This window comes from Meriones unguiculatus, chromosome 6 (genome assembly GCF_030254825.1).
Source record: "Meriones unguiculatus strain TT.TT164.6M chromosome 6, Bangor_MerUng_6.1, whole genome shotgun sequence".
Lineage (NCBI taxonomy): Eukaryota > Metazoa > Chordata > Mammalia > Rodentia > Muridae > Meriones > Meriones unguiculatus.
Window position 1 is genome coordinate 122,435,035 of NC_083354.1, and position 22,077 is coordinate 122,457,111.

Here is a 22,077-nt window from a genome sequence, read left to right on the forward strand (position 1 = left end):
ATCAGTACACGAAGCAAGAGCAGCTCCTTAAATTTAACCTAAATAAAGACAAGGGCCTGTACTAATGTGTCAGGTAGAATGCACCGTCCCATGTGATATGTTTTGAAAGTAACCAAGTACCCTACCCCACAGGAGGGAATCCATGCCTAGTACCACAGACCTCCTCCAAACCCCATGCCTAAGGAGGTAGACACCCTGTCTCCTAAATTTCTGTGTTTAAAGCCAGACACATGATGTTCTCGGCCCGAATTAGAGACGGCTCTCTACAAAGAGAATGGTGGTGAATACAGGGACCCATAGATGCCCAAGATGTTGAAAACAGCATCTTGGAGTTGGGGGTTCAGCTCTAAATAAGACATTTAAAGCACCCCCTTTAATGTTCAAGGAACATCAAAGAGGATGCAGAATGTAAGGGCCGAAGGGCTATGAAATTCCACCTTCTAGCACAGACACTGTAACATGAACTCATCACACCAGGTTCTGCCCCAGACTAGTCCTGCCAACTGTCTGCCGTAGACGAGGAAGGACTTTATAAAGCCTTACCCATTACTACGTAACTAGTGGCTACTGACACTCTGGGAAGAGGTGGGCATTGTCTTCAATTGCATACCCATCCACTAGTGAGGCCACCAGCCAATGAAGAGTTCTACGCTCAGAGTCATACAGACGGCCCTAGTTAAGCTCAATAGATAATAAAGTAAAACAAGAAGTCGTAAGTATAGTAAAGAGATCTGTAGGAAGGACATGGGGTGACAGGAGCAGGAGGGAAATAAAACAGGATGATGGGAAAATAGCCAGGATGCACTCTATACATGTATGAAACAATCGACGCAAAATTTATTAATGACACAGTCAGAAAATCCTAAGGGTCAGTCAAAGAACTGATCCAATAAAAGATATTCTAGAAATTTAAAAAGGAGAATCGGGGAGGAGTTGGGGAGGGATGAATATCATCAAAATATGCTATATAGATTTTCAAAGAATAAATAAAGTATTGCAAAAATTTTTAGGACCATTGCCATAGCTCTCTTCCAAAAAGACTACCAGCTTCAACCTTGCTGTAATGATACATAAGAACCCTCCCCTCCTCAACATTATTACCCCAGTCTTCACCCATCTCTGAAGTGAGAATACTTCAGACAGCAGCAGTTAACTGAATGACACGCTGACGCCTTTTAAATGCCTCCTTTGTTTGGCTGCTGCTATGGGTTAAGAGTGCCTCGCTGACTTACCTGTGTCGTTATAAGGGAAGAAAATCAACCACACATTATGTGCTGTCTTATTTTCCTTCAGGCTGTGTGTTGTCGTTTGCTTTGTTCATGAAACCTCTTGTTAAGTTTCTTGACTATCACATGGTTAAATCTGTCTTTTATGCTTGACATATCTTTCACATTCACACGTATTTAGTATAGCCTTCTGGATCTGCAATTATAAAACTGTACATTCATGCATTCCACTAATGTTTTTATGTTTCCATTTACATTTTTACCACACTAATACTAACCTTTACGCTGACATTAATTTTTAATAGTGGCATCATGAATATTATTATTAAACATGTTCTATCCAATGCCAAAAAGTAATTAAAAATAAATACTTTAAATAAAAAAAAATGGTAGAGACAAAAGTAACTCCACATATTAGCATAAGAAGGGGATTTTTCTTAATTATTCCATATGAATATGACAGCTTTGAAAGTCAAGACTTAAGAACCAAGGAGTTCTTAACTATTATGCTTGAAGGAGAGGAGGATATGGCTAGTAGCAATAAGCCTGGAGGGATTTAGAGAAAGAAACGCTTAACCTGCACAATCTGTTCAGGTCTATGATTTATTCTGAAACCATGTTCTGTACATTCAACAGTTAAAGACCCTCTTTCAAATGATGGGCAGACAGTAAGTGGCATTTTACTGAAAAAACACTAACACTTGGCCACCGCTGGACTTCTGACCGATTTTTAGTTTAACTGGCCCAGCATGGCACCAAAACAGCCTCCTCTAGCACTGTGATGGTAGCTTTTCTTGTGCAAACACTGGTCATGATTTGCCAAGAATCAGGCAGGCCGATGTCCGGCTACTTCAGAGCAGCAAGGAATAGAGGAACCACAAATGACAGAGCCAGGACACAAAGCCTGCAGGAATGAGAATCCCTGGAAAGAAGCTGTGTCCACGCATGCTGCATGAGTGATTAAAACCTCAGTGACAGGTTGGAATGTTGCCGTTCAAGAGTCTAATTACTGAAGAGCCATTCTGTGACCCCCATCTGTAACTCACCTAACATCCTGTGCCTAGCCATACCCAAAATCCTGACAGATAAAAACAAACCAAAACAAAAAACAAAAAACAAAAAACAACTTTGTAGTATATAACCTAAAAAATATCTAGTTTTCCACCAATCAAAAGGCTAAGAATGTTGTCAGACAACATCCAAGGCCAGGAGGCAGTACTGTCTGAGCCAGCCTTATGCTAACCCCCACACTAGATGTACACGCCAGCATATTTGAAGTGTCTAACTTAGGTCTATTGTTTTCTTTGTCCTTTCCCTATAAAAGTTCAAGAGCTCCAACCTCGCTGGAGCAGGGCTCTCGGGTTAACCTAAATCTATGTTCCTGAGCCATGCTCACTCACATTTGGCTCCACCATAAACTCTGCCCTTTATCCCGTTGTGACAGCTCCTTCTTTCATTGAAACCTGAAAATAAGATGTAAAACTATGAGTCTAACTACGTAGAGGTTATGAATGTGGAATAATATTACATGTAAAAGGAATAAATCATTCCAGCGTACATGGATGCCTTAGCCTACCACTGTTTGCAAAGTGACAAGGCTGTCCAGAAATGGCATGTACTCTCAATCTTGCTTAGTAAAGGAGCTATAGTTAGAAGTCAAAAAACACGCTAACTTTTGAAGCAGTGCTAGGGCTGAGTCTTAACAGTATATTATATATATATATATATATATATATATATATATATATATATATATATATATTTCGGGTGGATGGGTCATTGAAGAAATAGAGAAGTAAACTTTAAAGTTCCTAGAATTAAGTGAACAGGAAAACAAAACATATCAGAACCTATGGGGTACGATTAAAACAATCCTGAGAGGGAAGTTAACAGCTACAAGTGACTCCATTAAAAATTCAAAGTAATCTCAAATAAGTAACGATGCGCCTTAGAGGCTTGAAGAAACAAAACAAGACAAAGTCAGTAGACAGAAATAACTAAGGTCAAGGTAGAAACTAATCATATGAACATGGGGAGGGGGAGAATCAATGAAAAAAAGACCCCTGCCCCTATAGGCTTTGCAAGTCTGGCTGCTGTGTCACATGAGCGTCAGTAGGTGGTAGAGACGAGAGAGGCTGTGTCTACGCTCAGTGTTCTGACCTATGAACATCTGAATGATTACTATCCTAACATTCCCTGAAAAAAAAAAGCAAGCCTGAGACAACCACCCATCTGGTACTGTATAGGCCTGGACGGGCTGCAAGGGCAGGGAGGGAGCCAGAGACTAAAAACAAAAACCAACTGGGACCAAGGGCCCTGAGTGGGAGAGAGCCCGAGAGAGAGAGAGGACTGTCACATGGGGCCAAGAGGAGCGAGCCAGAGATGACCAACAGATCAGCACCATGGGACCAAGACAGGGAGCTAGCCTAGATGCCCATTAGTCAGGCATCACATAAGCCTGGAGTGGTAGAACATGTCTGAGATGACCCCTGCCCCGTACCATAAGGCATGATCGGGGCACAGCTGTCCTGAGAAGACCCAAGACACTAAGAGGAGCAAGCAAGTGGTGGAGAAATGGGAGAAAAAGAGACACAGAAGGATGTGGGCACAATGAAGAGAGGCAGAACTGGAGACTCTAGGGTAGTGAGGAACAGCCTGATGTGAGTGGCTGGTGATACCACCTGAGACCATGGTGGGGTCCTGGCCGGTGCTGCCACTGGGGGACTCCTCTGGGTCTGTGGCCCTGCAACAGCAGAGGTCTATTACCAACAAGGTCCAAGCACATGTTCCTGGTCTGGGCTGCCTGAGGACACGTTGATGTCTGAGGGCTATACAGAGCTGGTCCCGCCCCTCACCTCAGTTTTAGGCGACAGCTGGCCCTGCAAAGTTTCTGCCATGCAGTAGCATGGTCACCCCTTGTCACCTATGGAAGATAAGGAGAGCAGGAGAGCTGTCCCAGCCCCTCACCTGCTGCAGCAGTCAGGAGAATGGGCCCTGTCCCTAGCCTGGACAGCACAGCAGAGCCGGACCTAGATGTGGGGGTTGCAGGTGAGCCGACCAAGGGCATAAGCACAGAAAAGCCTGTCCTGCCTCTTGTCTGCTGGGCAGTGGGGCAGAAGAAGGGTTATGCCTTCCTCCCATCCCTTGCCTTTCATCACCTATGGCAGGCAGCAGAGCTGGTCTCAGAGTCATAAAACAATTCACACACAGATTTGCAACAAGTGATGAGACTGAATTAATGATGATGATGATGATGATGATGATGATGATGATGATGATAATTATAACAATAATAATAAAACTCAATTATAAGATGTCCAGACAGAATCATTGCTAAATTGTAACAGATATTTAAATAAGAACTAACATCAGTGCTTCTGAAACTATTGTACAAAAGGAAAACATAAGGAATGAAACCAAACTCTTTTTATGAGTCGGTATTACCCTGACACCAAAACTGAATAAAGATGTACCAAAAAAGAAAAAAAATTAAGCCAATCTCTCTGGGAAAAAAAATTATCAGTAAAATACTTGCAAAGTAAGCTTAGAAACACAGCCAGAATATCATTTACTGACCACAATCAAGTTGGCTTCATTCCAGAAATGCAGAGCTGGCTCCACACACACAGAACGACAAATGTTATAAATCACATGGACACAGTTAAAAACAGAACTCACACGGTAACCTAACAGAAACAGAGAGGGGCTTCAACAAAATTCATTACCTGCTCATCACAAAGCCCTGAAGAGACTGAAAATAGAAGGAACATCCATCACTTGATATAATAAAGCCACTCACGACAAACTACAGACAAAAGGGTACTAGTGGAAAAGAGCTCAAAGCATGTCCACTAAATGAAAAAGGGCAAGAGTACCCACCACCTTCCCTTTATCCAATACTGTGTTTCAAGTCTAAGCTAAGTCAAGGAAGCAGAAGAAAATATTTATGGTTCTGTATATGAAACACTGAAGGTCCACCAGCAAATTATTAGAGCTGATGAATGGCTAAATCAAAGTGTCAGGATATAAAATCAACATATAAAAACAGCTGACCTTTCTACATACCAATAACTAACAGGCTGCAAAACAAAATAATAATTCCAAACACACTTATGGCCAAAGAAGTGAAAGACATCTTCGATGATTATGTTAGAACAATGAAGAAGCAAACTGCAGAAAACATCAGAAGCCCGAAAGATGTTCATGGGTTGAAAGAATTAATATTGTGAAAATAGCTATGCTTCTAAAAAGCATCCTACAGATTCACAAACTCTCTGTGATACCCATCAAATTGTCAGTGCTACCTGTCACAGTAGGAAACACAAACGATCCAGGATAGCCAAGGCAATCCTGAGCAAAAATGCTGGAGGAACCTTCCCATATTTAGTTATACTAAGACTCACATTATCAAAACTCATATTGGCACAAAAACTGACATGTAACAATGAAATAGACTAGTGAACTAAGAAATAAGCCAATACAATGATAGGTACATGCGTTTTGACAAAAATACTCTAATACACATTGGAGAAATGGCAGCCTCTTCAAGAAAAGGCGTTGGGGATGTATTTCCACATGGAAAGGATGAAACTTGATCCTTATTTCTCACCATGTCCAAAAACCAACTCCACGTGGATCTTATGTAACACTTAGAAGTCTGAAACTATAGGAGGAAAAACTCAGGAAAAAACACTTTAAGGAATAGGCACAGGTGAGGACTTTCCAAATAGAATCCTTCCTTGTTCTCCAGAAAGTAATCACCAAAAATGGAGTCAGGTGTGCTACTGTTATGTCTCTAGACTAAATTCTCAGAAAACAAATTTTTAAAATGCTTTTAAATTGTATTCAAAATTGGGGGAAAATCGTGACTGTGATTCTGGCATTAGCCTTAACATACACAAAAGGGTTGGGACGCAGTCCCATGGTAGAGCACTAGCCTAGGGTGAACAAACACTGGGTTCACTATCTAGAACCACGAAAAAGAAAAAAGAAACAGAGAGAGAAGAAGGAAGGAAGGAAGGAAGGAAGGAAGGAAGGAAGGAAGGAAGGAAGGAAGGAAGGGGAAATAAGAGGGAAAAGGAGGAGAGAAGGAGAAAGGGGAGGAGAAGTAAGAGGCAAGATATAAGAAGATGGGCAAGAGGAGAGAAAAGGGAAGAAAGGAAAAGGAAAGGAAAGGGAAAAGAGAATTGAGAAAAAAAAAGATGCATAGTCTCCTCACATGGGAAAAGAATGAAAAATATCCTTGTGTTTAAAAGGATACCTGGTCCCCTCTCCTTCCACCATCCTGCGGGCTGTGTTTCATAGGTAAGATGTTCTTAGTAGCTGTGCAGGACTGGGGATCAGTAGAAAGCTATCTACACAAACCTTCATTTGTCATCTCATTGCAGACTCCGCATTGTTCTTCCACTGGCATACTCTCTCTTCTCTGTCACCACACCAGGAGAGCCACCTCCTAAAAGCCAGCTCCTTACCCACAACCTTTATGGAGATTGTTAGTGTGTGTGTATGTGTGTGTGTGTAAGTAACGTGTGCACACACATGAAAACAGTGCCCCTGGAGGTCTGACGAGGGTGGAACTGAAATTATGAGTAGTTGAAAGCCCCCTGATATGGGTGCTTGGGAACCAAACATGGCTCCTCTGTGAGATCAGTCAGTGCTTGGAAGCATGGCGCCATCTCCCCAGCTGCCTGTACCCTTTTAAGAGTGTCAGGGCACTGATCCTCCTCTAAACCCTGTGAAGCCGCAGCATTTATCACCAACAGAATCAACCCAAGCAAATGACAGGTGAGTGACGTAAGGATTTTTCCTGGGGCTGCATCAAGGATAATCTAGGATAACAGAGAATACAAATACCACTCCTTAAGGACTTTGCGGGGGGGGGGGGAATAGAGCCAGTAATTCCATTATCCCAAATATAAATATCTCTACAGAAGTAAAGCCTCGCTGTTAAAATTTAATCTTCACACAGAATAGACCCTTTGCTTGCACTTAAGGGGATGGAGCAGTCAAAACAGCCCCAGGTGGACACAGCTGCCTTGAACATTAGCGTGGGAAGTTATCTGACTGCCCGTAAAGGCCGAAGACCACTGACCCTAAAATAACAATACTTCGCCAAGGCTGGCAACGGTGTGACAAGCAGAGCCACGGCACCCCGTCTGTGGCTCTCACTGCCCCACTGTGCCCCTCTCCCCCTGTACCTCTGCCTCTGAGAACTGATTAGAACAAAATGATGACATGGACTTTCAAATCAACCAGAAGGCAGGGCTTGCTCTGCCCTGCCCTCTGACCAGCGCCATGCCCTCCGCTGCTATGTGCGGTGTCTTACTTCCTCTCTGTTCTTGTATGGTGTGTACTCTTCTTTCTCAGGTGTGCTGAGGACAGAACGGGAGCCCGAGGTAACATGAAATGCTTTTAGGGTGGTAGAAAGGAGGGGATGTCTCAATGCTTGGGGGACAAGGGAAGGCAAAAAAAAAAAAAAATGAAAGAGCAAGGCGGTGCAGGGAACCTTCCTCAGCAGAAACTTGAGGCCACTTTCTCTTCCTGAACTCCTGCAGGCATGAGTCACACACTGCCATTCAGGTTGCTCCTCCATCCTTGAAGCACTTCACGTCTCCCTTTGAAAACTTGGGTCTCCTTTGAATGAAAAGGGCTAGCTAGAGCTTCCAGGGAGATTTTCAAATAATGATTAAGACAACCTGAAAAAGATTCCAGGGTAATCCTGTCCAGTCCGCATAAGAGGGATATAAAATTATACAATGGTGATTCTAATCATGGAGGCAGATCTATATACATGGCTTCTGCAGAAGACTGAGTTCATACTTAATGTGAAGTGCATCCACAGTGTGGATGACAGAGAAAGAAGCCTAGTGTAAGCAAACCCAAAATAGTTCTTTTTCAACAGGTAGATGACCTTTACTCTGTAATGTCTTCCAGGCATCCAAAGAGAACATCCATTAGGTGGTTGTCTATGATTCTCTGTGGAGGTGAAGTCGAGACCTGCCTGGTGTTAGTTAAGATGTAAGGTCTTAGAAATTGGTTAAAAACCACAGGACTAAGAGGAAGGGTGGGAGGGAGGCGCTTAGATACCAATGAGCATCTGCTTCTTGGGGAGAACTGAGATTTCCTATGGAAAGAAATCCAAGTCCTGCACCAACGGGGGCAACCCACCAGCTTCATGAACTTCTATGATGAGCCTGGCAGTGAGCAAATGAAAAAAGTCAGCAGAGGGATGAATGGGAAACTGTCCTCAAAACACCATAGCCAAGAAGTCAGTGGGCTCAACGTCTGCCAGTCTGTGGGATGAGCGCACGGCAGGACACTATCACGTCCAGTGGGAGATTATAAAGGGGAAGAAGAAGTCCATGAAGGCAGGGAACCCAGGAAAAATACCACAGGAGACATAATTCTTCAACTGAGTGTTGAACATATATGAGTTCATGAAGAAAGAAGTGCTGTAGGGAGGGCTGTGTGGGATGGGCATGTTCTCAGCATAAGTGCTGATCCGCTCCGTGGCCTGTGCCCCCTGCACACTCCGAGCGCAGGAAGTAGGCAGGTGGCTCCATTAGCTGCCCCACCTGACACTTGTCTTAGCGCAAACATAAAATTCAAGGGTTACACATCTACTTTCAAAACGAGCGTTTTCGGTAAGTTGCTGAATTCTTTACTACGTAATGAGGTTTTTACAAGACTGTTGCTCTTACCTCCATGGGAAAGGCCTTGAAATTAACCGTGTGCTCAGAACCACGCTGGTTTTCTCTTCCCCAGTGAAATCTAACTTCATACAGCTCAAACTCGTGTCCCTGAGGCAAAGGTCCTCCTGACAGAACTGAGAAAAGAAAAAGACACTGCTGAGTGCTGTCACAAGTGTTACACACAAGAGGTATTTTGATTGTGCTATTGTTGTTAACCCCCCCCCAAACAAACAGAAAAAAAAGCTCTCCTGGGCTCTAAAGACTTAATTTGCAACATCAAAATGAGAAAAATATTTCAACTGAGGTAAATTTAAACTGGTCAGATTTCACTAAAATTCTTAAGTGTACTATTCCAATAGGACCTTAGTAATAATGTGCATGTTTTAAGTTGTTTTGTGTTTTCAGTCCAGGAACAGATGGGTAATAAATCCTTCCTGACACTCTTTTTTTTAAATATATTTATTTTAAATTATGTGCAGGTGCTCATTGGGCAAGAGAGCAGTGTTGGATCCCCCAGAGCTAGACTTATAGGCAGTTACTAGCCACCTGATGTGGGTGCCGGGAACCAAATCCAGGTCCTCTGCAAGAGTCATGCTGCCGCTTAACCAATAAACCGATGAGTTTAACCAATTCCCAGTCCCCCAGCCACCACCCCTGCTACTATTTAAGCTGAGCACTGATGGAGAGATATGAACATGGTCAGAGCCCCATACAAATCGGTCCTTTGCTGTATTGATCTATCAATGAGCTAAGCCACATCTTTGGGTCATCTACAGCCATCAACAGAATTTCAACCAGAAAACAGGTATAATACAAGCTGATAAAATATCCAAGGAGAATTGATAGTAATACAGGCGATGGAGGCTGCAGAGGCAGTTCAGTGGTGAAGAGTACTCGCTGCTCTAGTGGAGGATCCCAGTTTCCCAGCACCTCATGAGACGGCACATGACCTTCCTGTAACTACAGGAGATCCAATACCCTTGTCTGACCTCCTCAACACCCACACACATGTGTCATACACACATATATACATGCACAGAAGCCTGTTCTAACCGGATTTATGCCAATCTGCAAGCAATACAGCCAGAAATATGTAAATTAGAAAGAGAACAAGGGGGAACAAGATGGCAGAAAACAGAGGCAAGCTGAAGCTGTCTCATACACCATACGGTCATTGAAAGCACCTTACAAGCTTGGTTTGTCTTTCTACCATCTCAGTGGGAAATAGCACATCCAGGAGAAATTTTAATAATTCTGCAGGTGGAAGTGAATAGGCCCCATGAAAGGGGAGGAGGAGGGGGAGTCAGAAAGCACAGACAGCAGATTAAGACTACCACACAAGATTCCAGAGTCCTTCTATCACAGCAAACTCCAAGGGTTAGTGTTCTCACCCCTAGCGACAGAGGGGAAAGGGGTGCTTGAGGGACTAAGTGTAGTCAGCCATAGTCACCCAGCTAGCAAGCCCAGGACAAAGCCTGGAGCTGAAGCCTAACCACCACGGCAGTGAGTTAAGGACAAAGACCTAAATTACACTATCTATGAACTAAAATACAATGTAGTCTCCAAGCCTAGATACCTAGACTCTTTGAGAAGCAAATTCTATCAGATTTTCCAAAAGACACAACAAATCTAAATGCATGAAGCAAAAAGATTTCCAGATACTCAGAACTCTGTGAACACTTGCTCTGCCTTTCTGTTCTGTGAGCACCATGATACAGGCTTAAGGTTGTAGGCAAAGCTTTCATTTCAAGAAGGCATCAGAGATTCTGAATAGTGTACTACCACTAGGTCCATTCCACTGATTGTCCAAACTCCATCTTGAGAAAAACAAGGAAGGAGATCAGATATCTACACTGTCGTCCAAACCAGAGAGGAAAAGGGGGAGTCTCACACAGCACCTCTGCCAGCGTCCTCCAAAGAACACAATGTATCCCCACCACTACCATCACACTCAGCATGGACCTGATTCCAAACTTCAGGAAAAATTCTGGAACTCTCCATTTTTAAAGGGAGCCAATAAAATTATCTTGGAAGAGGCTGAGCTTTCCTTGTTGCTATGAAAAAGAAGGGGGCATGTCATAAAATTAGACATACAAAAGAGAAAAGGAGTTAAAATATTTGCCCCAAACCCCTTCGTAGGATACACATGAACACACACTTACAGAAGCGACTGTAGAATGTAGAACAGTGTGCTAGTTCTTATGGGAAAAGGTGATACAACTAGGATTGACATGGATCTCAAAGCAACAAAAATATATCCACATTTCAAAAGTATAGGACCAAAATGACCAATGCTGCGAGTCTTACAAATTATTATCATGTTGTGTGGCAGGAGAGAAAATCAACTACCAAAAAACAATAGCTTTTCTTTACATGAATAACAAACATATAGAGAAAGAGATCATAGATACACCCCTTTTCACAACAGCCTCAAAGAAAATGAAATATCTAGGAATAAACCTAAATAACGAAGTCAAAGTCCTCTACAACGAAAACTTTAAATCTTGGAAGAAAGAGACAAAGACACTAGAAAATGAACGATATTCTGTGCTCATGGACTGATAGAACTGATACTGTAAAAATGACCATTTGTGAGGGTATGTGAGCAGGCAGGAGGGAGGCACTATTCCCAGACTGGTCCTCGGAGAAAGGAAGCAAAGAGGTGGCTTTGCCAGGTGTCAGGGTATTTTCACTTTTGCTGCTGGCGAACAACCCCAAAGGAAACCATAGCAACACCATGTGGCCACAAAAAAAAAAAAAAAAAAAAAAGCCATTTAAAACGGCAAAACTCTGAATTTACTCTGAGGTCCCAAGTAAACAAACGCCTTATCCATCCCTCCAGATCAAGTGTTCAGACACCAAAATAAATTGTCAATGTCTGGCCCTATTCAGTGACATCCCCTAAAGCTAGGACACTCATTTTCTACAGACGGCGTTTATTAGGAACCCACTCGACCCGGTGGGGTGCATTTCCTACAAACCTGCACACTAAGTTCCGGAGAGTGATGTTTGGACACCGCTTGGCTGATTCCTTGTGGGGATGACATTAACTTCAAGGAAACTACAATGACAGAGCACAGAGATGGCTCATTCGACGTGCTGCATTTCCTTAGCGTGACAAAGTTGGGAGTAAAATCTGCGCAATGAGTTGATGCCATTGCTTCACCGTCCCCATTTCTCAGCTGCTCTTTAATAGACCTTGCCATGGTGCTAAAGACACATGGAAGGAGCTCCTGGAGGAATGCTCTACAAAATTTGACACTCGTGTGACAACTTGATGAACAAACATTTACCTAAACCTGTCTAAGCCTCATAGTCCTTGATGAGAACAAATTTACCATGTAATTCAAAAGCGGTGACTGGAGAATCCCTTCACGTTTCATTTGAAGTGAACTCGCATTTTGAGTGGGATGACTAGAGAGCAAACAGAGCAAAAGGAGCCAACCTCCACAGCAACAAGGCACCCCCAGTGCAGCCAGGCACCCCCAGTGCAGCCAGGCACCCCCAGTGCAGCCAGGCACCCCCAGTGCAGCCAGGCACCCCCAGTGCAGCCAGGCACCCCCAGTGCCTAAAGAATGTTCCCAACAAGAAGTGTCAGACACAGTGAAGAAAATGTATGGACAGCAGGTGAATATCCAGCTAGAGTCATGCAAAAAACAAGAAGCAATCACAGAAAAACTTTCTGGAATGACAGCCACGCTGAACCTTGAAGAATATGCCAAGGGAATAGAAGAGGGCAGCCAACGCAGGGAGAAGAGCCTGGGAAAGGCTTGGAGAGGCCAGGAAGACCACACGTGTTCCGAGAGGAAATCAGATGTCACCAGTGGATGGATACAGGGGAAGGAGGTTAAGTTAGGGATGATCATCTGCCCTAAATTAGATTGAGAATTATAAAAGACCCAGAAGCAAACCGTTCTAATAAAAGTTGCTATAATAAGTTACAGTGGATATTGCACATGATCTAGACGGATTAGCAAGTTCTCCTGGGCCGATAGCCAATTAAAAATGTCATCACCTTTGCTGGACATAGGGGACATGCCCCTGTAACCCCAGCACCCAGAGGCTGAAGCAGGAGGATGGAGAAATGGAGGCCAGCCTGGGCTGAGAGCAAGACCATCCTTCATAAAAACCAAGTATTTACCCTTTGTGGCCAGATGTAGTGGTGTGCTGTCTGTCATATGGGCTTGGGCAGTGTCACGCCCGAATACCACACTGTCTCCACTGGAAATCTATCCTTATCTGTCTGTAGTCACTCTCTGTGGTTTTTGTAATCTACATTCAGCCACAAACTGAAAGCACTGAGTCAACAGTTTCAAACATATAGAGAGACTTCCTCCACATAATTTGTATTTCAGTACATGTATAATTTGTATGTGATTATTATGTATTACGCTAACTTTGTACTGTGCCTAACTTATAAGGTAAACTTTATCATAAGTATATGTAACAAAAAAAAAACAGTATAGAGTTCAGCACAATCTACGAGATCTGAGAACATATCCACTGCCAACAAATGAGAACTGTTATAATATTCTAATATTTATGCTATTTTTCACATGATCATAAGTATGTTCAATTTTCCTTAGTTGGTATACCTCAAATTTGAAGATTCCTGTGATTGATCAGCACTACTGATGAGAAACCAAAATGATGTATGCGACAGCTTTAAATAACTTCTCTAGCTCAAGGAGACAATGGGGCAAGGGGCCTGGTCAAACCATCATGCACAGGATGTGAAATTGAGCCAAACAGCAGGCCAAACGGAATTCTGCCACCTTTAAGCAGACCCAGTGCAGAGAGGATCTGAGCCCTGGTCCAGTCTCTGAGACTCCACTCTTGCCCAGCTCTGTCCATTCCCTCCTCTCCCCTGCTCCTCATGCTACCCACTAGATCTCTACAGACCACACCTCAGTAATTACCTATGTCAGTCCTGCTCTTCTACTGGTAGGAACTGAAATGGCCTCAGTAGCAGATAACTTAGTTTCTTGCACTTAATTTTCAACCAGCTCCCAATCTCTCCTAGGTCCCAGCTCATTCTGTGATGGCATGTTAACTTTCCTAGATCAACAGGCTAGTTAAGACTCCTATGGGGAAGAGAAGTCTTGATTTTTTAGACCCTGTTTGTGATGCCTCAGGAATGTGCTCTAACACACCCTCACTCTCGTATTTCCCACAAGCCCTTTACCACAAATACATCTTCTTCCAGATGTGCTAAAAGACTTGCCTTTCCTTTTACCATCATCACTACATTCCTCCCAGATCCTTGTGAAAGTTTCTCTTTGTTTTGTGGGGTTTTTCTTTCTGCTGTTGTTTGCAGCTCTCTGCTCCATATCTTACCAACCTACAAGCATATTTACTCTTCAAGATCACTTCAAATCCTACTTCTTTCCAAAATTCTCCTCTAATAATTTCCACTAAACAATCTCCCTTCAATGGCTCTGTGGCTGACTTATATTTTCCACCTCCACAGCATGTAACTCTTTCCATCAGGTGAAAAATATAGCCTTGCCAGCTTCATTCTTCCTGCCAGAGGAAACCAATGAGCAAGTGTGCTTGCTGCACAGGGACACACCTCCAGCTTCTCTCAACCCATCAAACATCCGGCAAACCCGGCATGCTCTGTCCAGGCCCTCCCCCTCGAACACCACAGGTAAAACAGACAACCAGTAGCTGTTTCTGGACTTTTATTCTCCTAGCTGAGAGTATCTGCCTAGCTCTTACAGGCAGGTGAGTTTATACTGCTGTAATGTCAGTAAGTGTTGAGGGATGAAGGGCTGTCAGGAATTGAAGGAACACATGTATCAGAGAGGAAAGATGCCACCTGCCTAACGGAATGACAGCAGTGTTCCAAAGCGTGCGTGTGAAAGCCTGACACAAATGCTCTGTGTAGGTCCAGAACGCTAAAACAGACATAATGGGGAAGCCGCAGAACTTTCTGAGCTGTGAAATTGCTCAAGTGCAAAAGGCACTCCTCAGAGAGAACTGACTTTCCTTCCTTAGCTGTTCAAGCTGAGGCTGTCCTGACCTGCCAAGGGGTGTGCAACATAGGGCCAGCCTGTTGACGGAAACTTAGCATGAAACAAAGCAGCACACAGTCACTACACTGGCCGTCGATGTGAGAGGAGGCCTGAGGAGGAAGCCTAAAGAGCCCAGTATGCTAAGGATGATTGAGTACGAAGAACTGGCAGGAGGAAGGCAGTCAAAACCTAAAACAGCCCTCAGGTAACTGTGTCAGAGACCAGAGTTTCCACACAGCTCACTTCAAAACCAGCACTTAGAGAATGATAAGAATTTTACAGTTGCCTCTGGAGAAGATTACCAGTGGCCTCAGCTGGAGGAAGTCTCAGCAGAGCTGCATGGTGGGGAGGCTAGGCCATGGGTCCAAGAACTGCCCCAAGGCAGTGTTTCCAGATGGGACCATATATAGGAACTGTATCTTTATGATGGCTTGAACAGCTTTGGTTTGTGCAGCACAAACACTGAAAATATACTGAAAAAAAAATGGTATCATCATTTGGGCTAATTCTTTGAGAGTATTTTTACAATAAACATAGAAAAAAATAATAAAGAGGAAATAAAAATGGCTGCATACATGGCCACTGGCATCCTAACAAAAACAAAGATCTTAACACTGCAGGTGACAAAATGTCAGCTTTTGTTCCTAAAAAAAAGACCTGTTCTGTCCTGGAGAATGGAAAGAATGCCCCCCCATTACCCTTCTGCAACTTGAGGACACAGCTGCAAAGCCCCATGTATACAGAACGGCATGCCCTCATCAGAGGATACGTCTGCATACACCCTGCGCTGACACTCCAGAACTGGAAGGCACAAACTCCCATCGTTTATAAATTACTTAGCCTAAGGCATTTTGTCATAGCAGGCAAACGGAAAAAGACAGGAGGACAGCAGACTCGGAGCACAAGGACACTGGTGTGCCTGGATAAGGGTGGAGGCACAGAGTGACAGACTGCAAACAGGAAATGAAGGTCTCTGGAAAGAGAGGTTTGCTCTGCATCCCCACTCTCCATAGCCAAGCAGCTGCCTTCGCAGTCCCTGGCAGATGACGGGAGAATTGGACCATACCATATGTTGACACTCTTGGCCGGCCCTCCCTCCCCGACCACCTGCCATCCCCAGAGAAGCAAAAACAGCAAGCAGGTAAGTTCCAGGGACACCAAGCCTACCTCCAAAGCTATCTCTAGCACAGCCATGTCACCGCTGGACTCCATTACTGACCACGTGAACAGGCCTCGGCCTTAGCCTCCTGAACTGAGTGTTTTAGGCTAACCTCGATTCATCTTGGTTAGCAGCAGAGAGCTTGATCTCTAGGTGTTTGACAAGAACCCTCAAGATGAAAGGAAAAGACTGGACTGATAAAGAAGGAACCCAGAATAAACAAACAAAAACAGGAAGAAAGCAACATAAAATGATGAAGGGCCTCACTTTCACAAAACACTGAATGGTGAAATTCAAAAAGAAATTAATACAAACAATTAGCACCAGTTTTAAGAAGTTAAAAGTGTGAGAGCAAAATTGAAAAGTGTATGTACTTCAGTGTTTCAGAGGCAGTCCGAACAGCTCCAAGGGGCCAGAGAAAGGACAACTTGGTGTCTTTGAATGTCCTGAGACGGAGCTTATCATCTGTCACAGTTAAAAGTGAATTCCTGTTAGGTAACTTTAAAAATTAATACACAAAAATACAATAACTCCAGGGGCAAACACTGTTCCGTAACGGAAACAATACAGCCTCGGGCCAAAATGGCAGGTGGAAGGTCATAGCAATAATATTTTGAGTATTAACTTTAATAACAGTATAAGTATGTGGGACGGAATCAGGACAGGAGAGGGTGATAAGACTAGCCTCCCCTTCCAGTGCAGGAAGCCTGAAGGGTTCTTAAACCTAAGAGCAAACAACATAGACAGGTCATTAAGAAATAGAGAAGTAAAGACAAGAGAAACAATTGTTAAAGGTTCAGCCCTGAAAATAAACAGCTAGGTAACATTACACAGACTGAGCAGGTTGTTTATATATGCAGGAAGATATAAGCATGTACATTTACATGTATGTACATAACAACAATTAATGAAAAAAGGGCCATGAGTTTGAAAGATAGCAAAAAGGGGATATATGTGAGAGTTAGGAGGAAGGAAAGGAAGAAAAAAAGTAATTATAATATAATCTCAAAAGACAAAAAAAAATTTTTTTAAGATTTAAAGTAGTTGTTACTAAAGAAAAACAGAAGTTGTACGAAAGGTGGCACAGGCTGGAGCTGGAGGGAGAGAAAATGGAGACACAGCCAACCATTCAAATTATGTCTGTAGTCCATTTTGATTAAGAAAAAAAGCTTCCTTAAGTAAATAAATAATAGTGCTCAGAGTTTAAAGAAAATTCCTTAGAGAAGCTGAAATAACCTAGAAAAAGTAATAAACTAATCATTAGTTTCTCGCTTTTTTTTTTTTTTTTTGACATGTTCTCACTATGTAGCCATGGCTGAACTCACTCTGTAGACCAGGCTAGCCTGGAACTCATGGCGATCCCACCTTCCTCTGCCTCTGGAGTGCTGGGATTAAAGGTGTGCACCACATGCCCGGCACTGACTAACTTTTAAGTTTGTTGAAATACAAAAGGGAGAAACTACTGTAGTGACAGAAAGAGGACAGGCACCTGAGGGAGGAAGGTCCCCAAAGGAGTGGAGAGTAAAGTCCGGACCAGGCACTTCTATTCAGGACAGAACTACTCACAGCATAAAACATATAATGACCAGCAATAAACATCTCCAAAACATTCCGGTTTAAGCTCAAGTCTAACTTCAGTGTGTGATTTTTTACTAACCCCACATAAAACTCTCACTGTCCCCAAGGAGCCGTCCTCACCTTGATTAGACTCTTAACAGCTGCAAGGAATACGTGTGTCTTATTGAACCAAAGCTCTGCAACATGACGAGTTAAAGGAAGGAATGGATGCCTTACTCGCCTAGTGACAAACCGAATGGTTTTGTGCTTTGAAACACCTAGTTTATTAACTTGGAATTCAGACAAGCAAAGTCTGTTTGCGAAGCTCATCAACGTTCAGCACGCTCTAACATCACATTCTTCCCGGGAGGAAAACTAGTCATTACTCCCCAGGAAAAACACAATGTTAATGCTAAGGTTTTTCTGATCTGTTTTCATTTCTCCTACACTTAAGCTGAAAGCCAATTTTCCTGGAAATTGCATTTTCCACAAAACTTTTCAGATTCATGTCAACTAGGTTCAAGAAGAGTGGGTGAGTTAAAAATAAACAAAAACAAGATCTGGGGTTCCAGTTAAATATCTGCTGGGTGCAGAGCATGCTTTTAACTGTCGTTAAAATTATTCTTGTCATTATTAAAGGAAAATTCACTTGAAAAGTTTATCTCGAACACAAACGACATCAATGAATTTTAACCTTTGTTTTCACAAACCAGCAAAAACAAAGCATTCTGATTAAATGACTTCAGCTAATCAATAATTTAGAATAAAATGCACAGCCGAAAAAATCAAATCAGTATGCTTGTATCCATACCCTTTTCCTCACAGTTCAGTAAATGTTTGTTCAAGCAACTTCGGCAGCTCCAAGCACAGCCTTGGAAGAACAGGCAGCAGAGACAGCCATCACTTCACCCTTAGCCCCGCAGAGCTATTTAAAAAATAATAATAATTCCCAGAAAAGAACCATGAGAACAGAAACTGCGTTTGTGCCCCCTTTAACACCACACAAGTTAAATCAGAAATTGTCCACTCGCATAGAAGAGTACAGAAACATGCTTTCCAAAGTACCTGATTTCGACTTGAGGATGACTTGAATGGTGTGGCCATCGTTGGTGACCTCACAGTCCCGGCACACCACGTAGTTTGGAGACAGTCGCACATCCAGCAGCGAGGGGTCATACCTGGCTTCTCTGGAGTTGAGGTTGATAGGAGACTGGTATTCCCCGTTAGCATCCGGAAACACTAAGCCCCACTCTACCCCTGAAGACAAAATGACAGAGAGAGAGGGAGAGAGAGGCTAGGTTTTTTAAAGGTTTTTTTTTTAAAGGTTAATGACAGTAAAATAGAACATGAAAAAACTCATAATCCTTGACATTATAACCATGACTATCATCTGTATACAGATGAAATATGAGAAATGTGCGTGGGTTTTTACATTTTGCGAGTGATCTGCTGTTAAACACCACACACAAAGTCCTTTACTGCGTGTTTCTCTCTGGACACACAGATGCCTTGATTTAGGGATCTAGGAAACTTATGCCTTTAAGTGACTAGAAAACAACACCACGGAAATTTCCTCAGCTCCTCAGTTCGGTTCTGTAGCGGCAACGCTCAACAGGCTTAAAGACAGCAGAAAGCCGGGAATGCTCAGGAGCACCACTCGTTTAATATGTAAATACAGTATTAGTATCGCATACATGTATCTATGGACTCTTTTGCGCTTTTCTCCGTGTATACAGTAAACATGGGCACTGAAAGCTATCAGGAGCCCTGGGTCTTCGGGGACAGATTTAGGAAACTCTTTCTTAAAGTGGCCAAGAGCATTTTCCTAAAGCGCGTTGGGTTACGCTTCCCAAGACTGGAGAGCAACTCGGTTTCCCGACAGCTCCGGGCTGGGCGGCGCGGCTGCCCGGGCGCAGCAGGTGCGTCCCGCGAGCCTACCTTCCTCGTAACCCCACTCCACGCCCTCCTCCTCCTCCTCCTCGTCTTCCTCCTTCTCGGGGAAGGCGACTGCATCCTCGATGAAACTCAGGTCAGCCATGGGCAGCTGTGCGGCGCGGGCGCGGTGGGCGCGGGCTTGGGGGTGCCGCGCGGAGCGTGGCAGTCCCCGCGAGCGCGAGCGGCGGCGGGTCGGGCGCGGCCTCGCGCGTTTTAAGGCCGGTGGGGGCGTGTCTGGCCCGAGGACACGCCCCCGCCTTACACCCCACCTCCACCCACGGCACCCGGACCCGGCAGCGTGCAAAAGCCGAGCTGGGGCTGCGGCGACCCGAAGAGCCCGCTGCACCCAATCCCTAACAGCCTTTCCTGAAGCCTCTAGACCCCTAGGACAACCTGCTCTCCACCCCCAACCCCGGCGCTCTCCTTGCTCCAAGCGATTCCTAAAAGGAGAGGAAGAGTTGCCTTGCTTTGGGGAAGGAGTTGAAGACCCGTGAACACGCTAAGACTCCTTTGCGAAACGGTTTATTGCCCATTATTTACCGGTTAGTGATGCTGGGGTTGGTTTTTGTGAGACAGGGTCTCAAGGAGCCCAGGCTGGCTTCAGTCTCCTCCCTGTGGAGAAAGGGATGACCTTGAAGTGCACAGGCCTCCACTTAGCAAACACTGGGATTGCAAGGGCGCTCCGCGCTGGTGGCAGCTGTTGTGCGAGCGAGTTTTACTTTGTAATCCATCCGTAGAGCACAGTGAAAATGAGTATAGGTTTTTTGTTGTTGTTGTTGTTTTTTTTTTTTTTTTTCAAAAAAAACTGATACAAACATCTCAGGGGAAAAAAATTAACATCAAGAAGTATGTATACTTTGAGAAATTTTTGCTAAATGTATTTCAAAGACAATGAAATGGGGTGTTTGGTTCCAGACTCACCTTGCTGTGTACACAGCTCCCAAGCGCCTCACGAAACCGTGCAAATAATGAAATGCACACATTACGAAACAAACAGGAACTCTCCCTGATCCAAAGAGGTCAAGTCCTTACCTCTGAAACATGTTTCCCAACCCCAGGCTAATGCTTCATCTAGTGTTCAGCCCTGTTCAGTGACCCCAAGCTCCTTTATGCCACATTTGTAGGAGATTTATTTGCATAGTAAGCTAGGATTCAGGCCTGGAGTACGATTTACCTTTTTTTATACCCCCGTGCACACTCCGAAATGTCTGTGAGATCATAACATCTTTCTGCATGTTAGTTCCTCAAACAGGACGGAGGTGATTGATTAATTGGTAAACGTTATGGTACTGCATGCTGGGACCATAACTTAAGAAAGAAAAAAAAAATCACATCACATACGTCTTCAAGAAGTGGATGGAAGCTAAAGAGAGAAAAAAATCAGGAGTTGACCCACTTGACCACTTTCTGGAGAGTGAAAATTCCTGGCCAGCTTCAGCACTGACATAGCCTGTAGACTTCAAGCTAATATTTCTTTTCCTCATCACAGAGGCTATAGAAAGGGCTTCCCCATCCAAAGGACTGAAATAAACAGACTCTAAGTTCACCTTTGATTCTCTGCCGTCCTGCGTGTTTAGGGAGACTGTATCTTCCATCTTAATAAGCCCTAGGCAGCCTGGAGCATCCTTCTACCAGAAGCATGGACAGAAAACATCCACCAATTCCTGCTGATATTCTCCTAAAAGGAATTTTGCATTTCTTTTACTTTCTACTTGAAAACTTTTTCACGAGGCTGGGTTTGTTTTGAGTTTCTTGCATATGTATTCACATTAATCAGATGTCATAGCTTATGAAGTCCCTGCAAAGGCTGTGCAGGGCCTCTGTGATTAAACCCCTGGGCCATTCTGAACTCATCAGTAATGCCACCCCACACCCTCAAACAAGCCTAGATGCAGCACTGTGGCCATTGTGTGACCAGTGATTGCATTTAAAGTATATGAACTGAAGGTGTTTACCAAATCAAAGGACATCAGACTCCCCTTGACAGTTAAGTTTTTCATGAGTAAATGGTGTGCCATAGTTACAAGAGATAGGCTGAAATATTGGATTATTTACTATTGAAGTTTTCAGCTAATAGTGTCACATACAGCAACAAGGCTTTGCTTTTTAAAAAATGTAGCTGCCTGTAAGACAAACATATGTTTGGCCCATATTTATTCCTTCTGGATTTCCAGCCTTATTTGTCTAAAGTAACTGCCGTAAGCAAGCAAGCAGTACCTCCATTTACACATGAGCTGTTTTGCTCTGTGACCAAATATTCAATTACCATCTTTAATTGCTTTGAGACTGTGTGCCTCACACACTGCTAATTATTAACACCTTAAGACCTCTCCACAGGTCCCCTGCTATATTACCACCAAAGATGCTGTTTCTAGTCCTAGTTATTTTAAAGGTCTGTCATCAGTAAATCTAAACACAGATCAAAGATACAGGCCAGTTCTTTAATTGACAAAATAGAACAAGCCCATCCAAATCCAGTATCAGAATCTATA

General features: G+C 43.6%; 1 protein-coding gene and 1 non-coding gene across 2 annotated transcripts in view; one reads left to right on the plus strand and one right to left on the minus strand.

The window, feature by feature from the left end:
- Nucleotides 1-19,781, minus strand: part of Ca8 (carbonic anhydrase 8) — a 91,133-nt gene extending 71,352 nt beyond the window's left edge. The window contains exons 1-3 of the mRNA XM_021645023.2: nucleotides 19,589-19,781; nucleotides 18,716-18,907; nucleotides 8,927-9,051 (exon numbers count right to left, since the gene is read on the minus strand). Coding sequence (XP_021500698.1) covers nucleotides 8,927-9,051; nucleotides 18,716-18,907; nucleotides 19,589-19,688 — 417 coding nt within the window. The 5' untranslated portion in view covers nucleotides 19,689-19,781. The remainder of the gene's footprint in view (nucleotides 1-8,926; nucleotides 9,052-18,715; nucleotides 18,908-19,588) is intronic.
- LOC132654969 (small nucleolar RNA SNORA17) lies at nucleotides 3,289-3,420 on the plus strand. Its single transcript, XR_009592569.1, has one exon. It is a non-coding gene; the product is annotated as a small nucleolar RNA SNORA17 (small nucleolar RNA).
- Nucleotides 19,782-22,077: the final 2,296 nt, after the last annotated feature.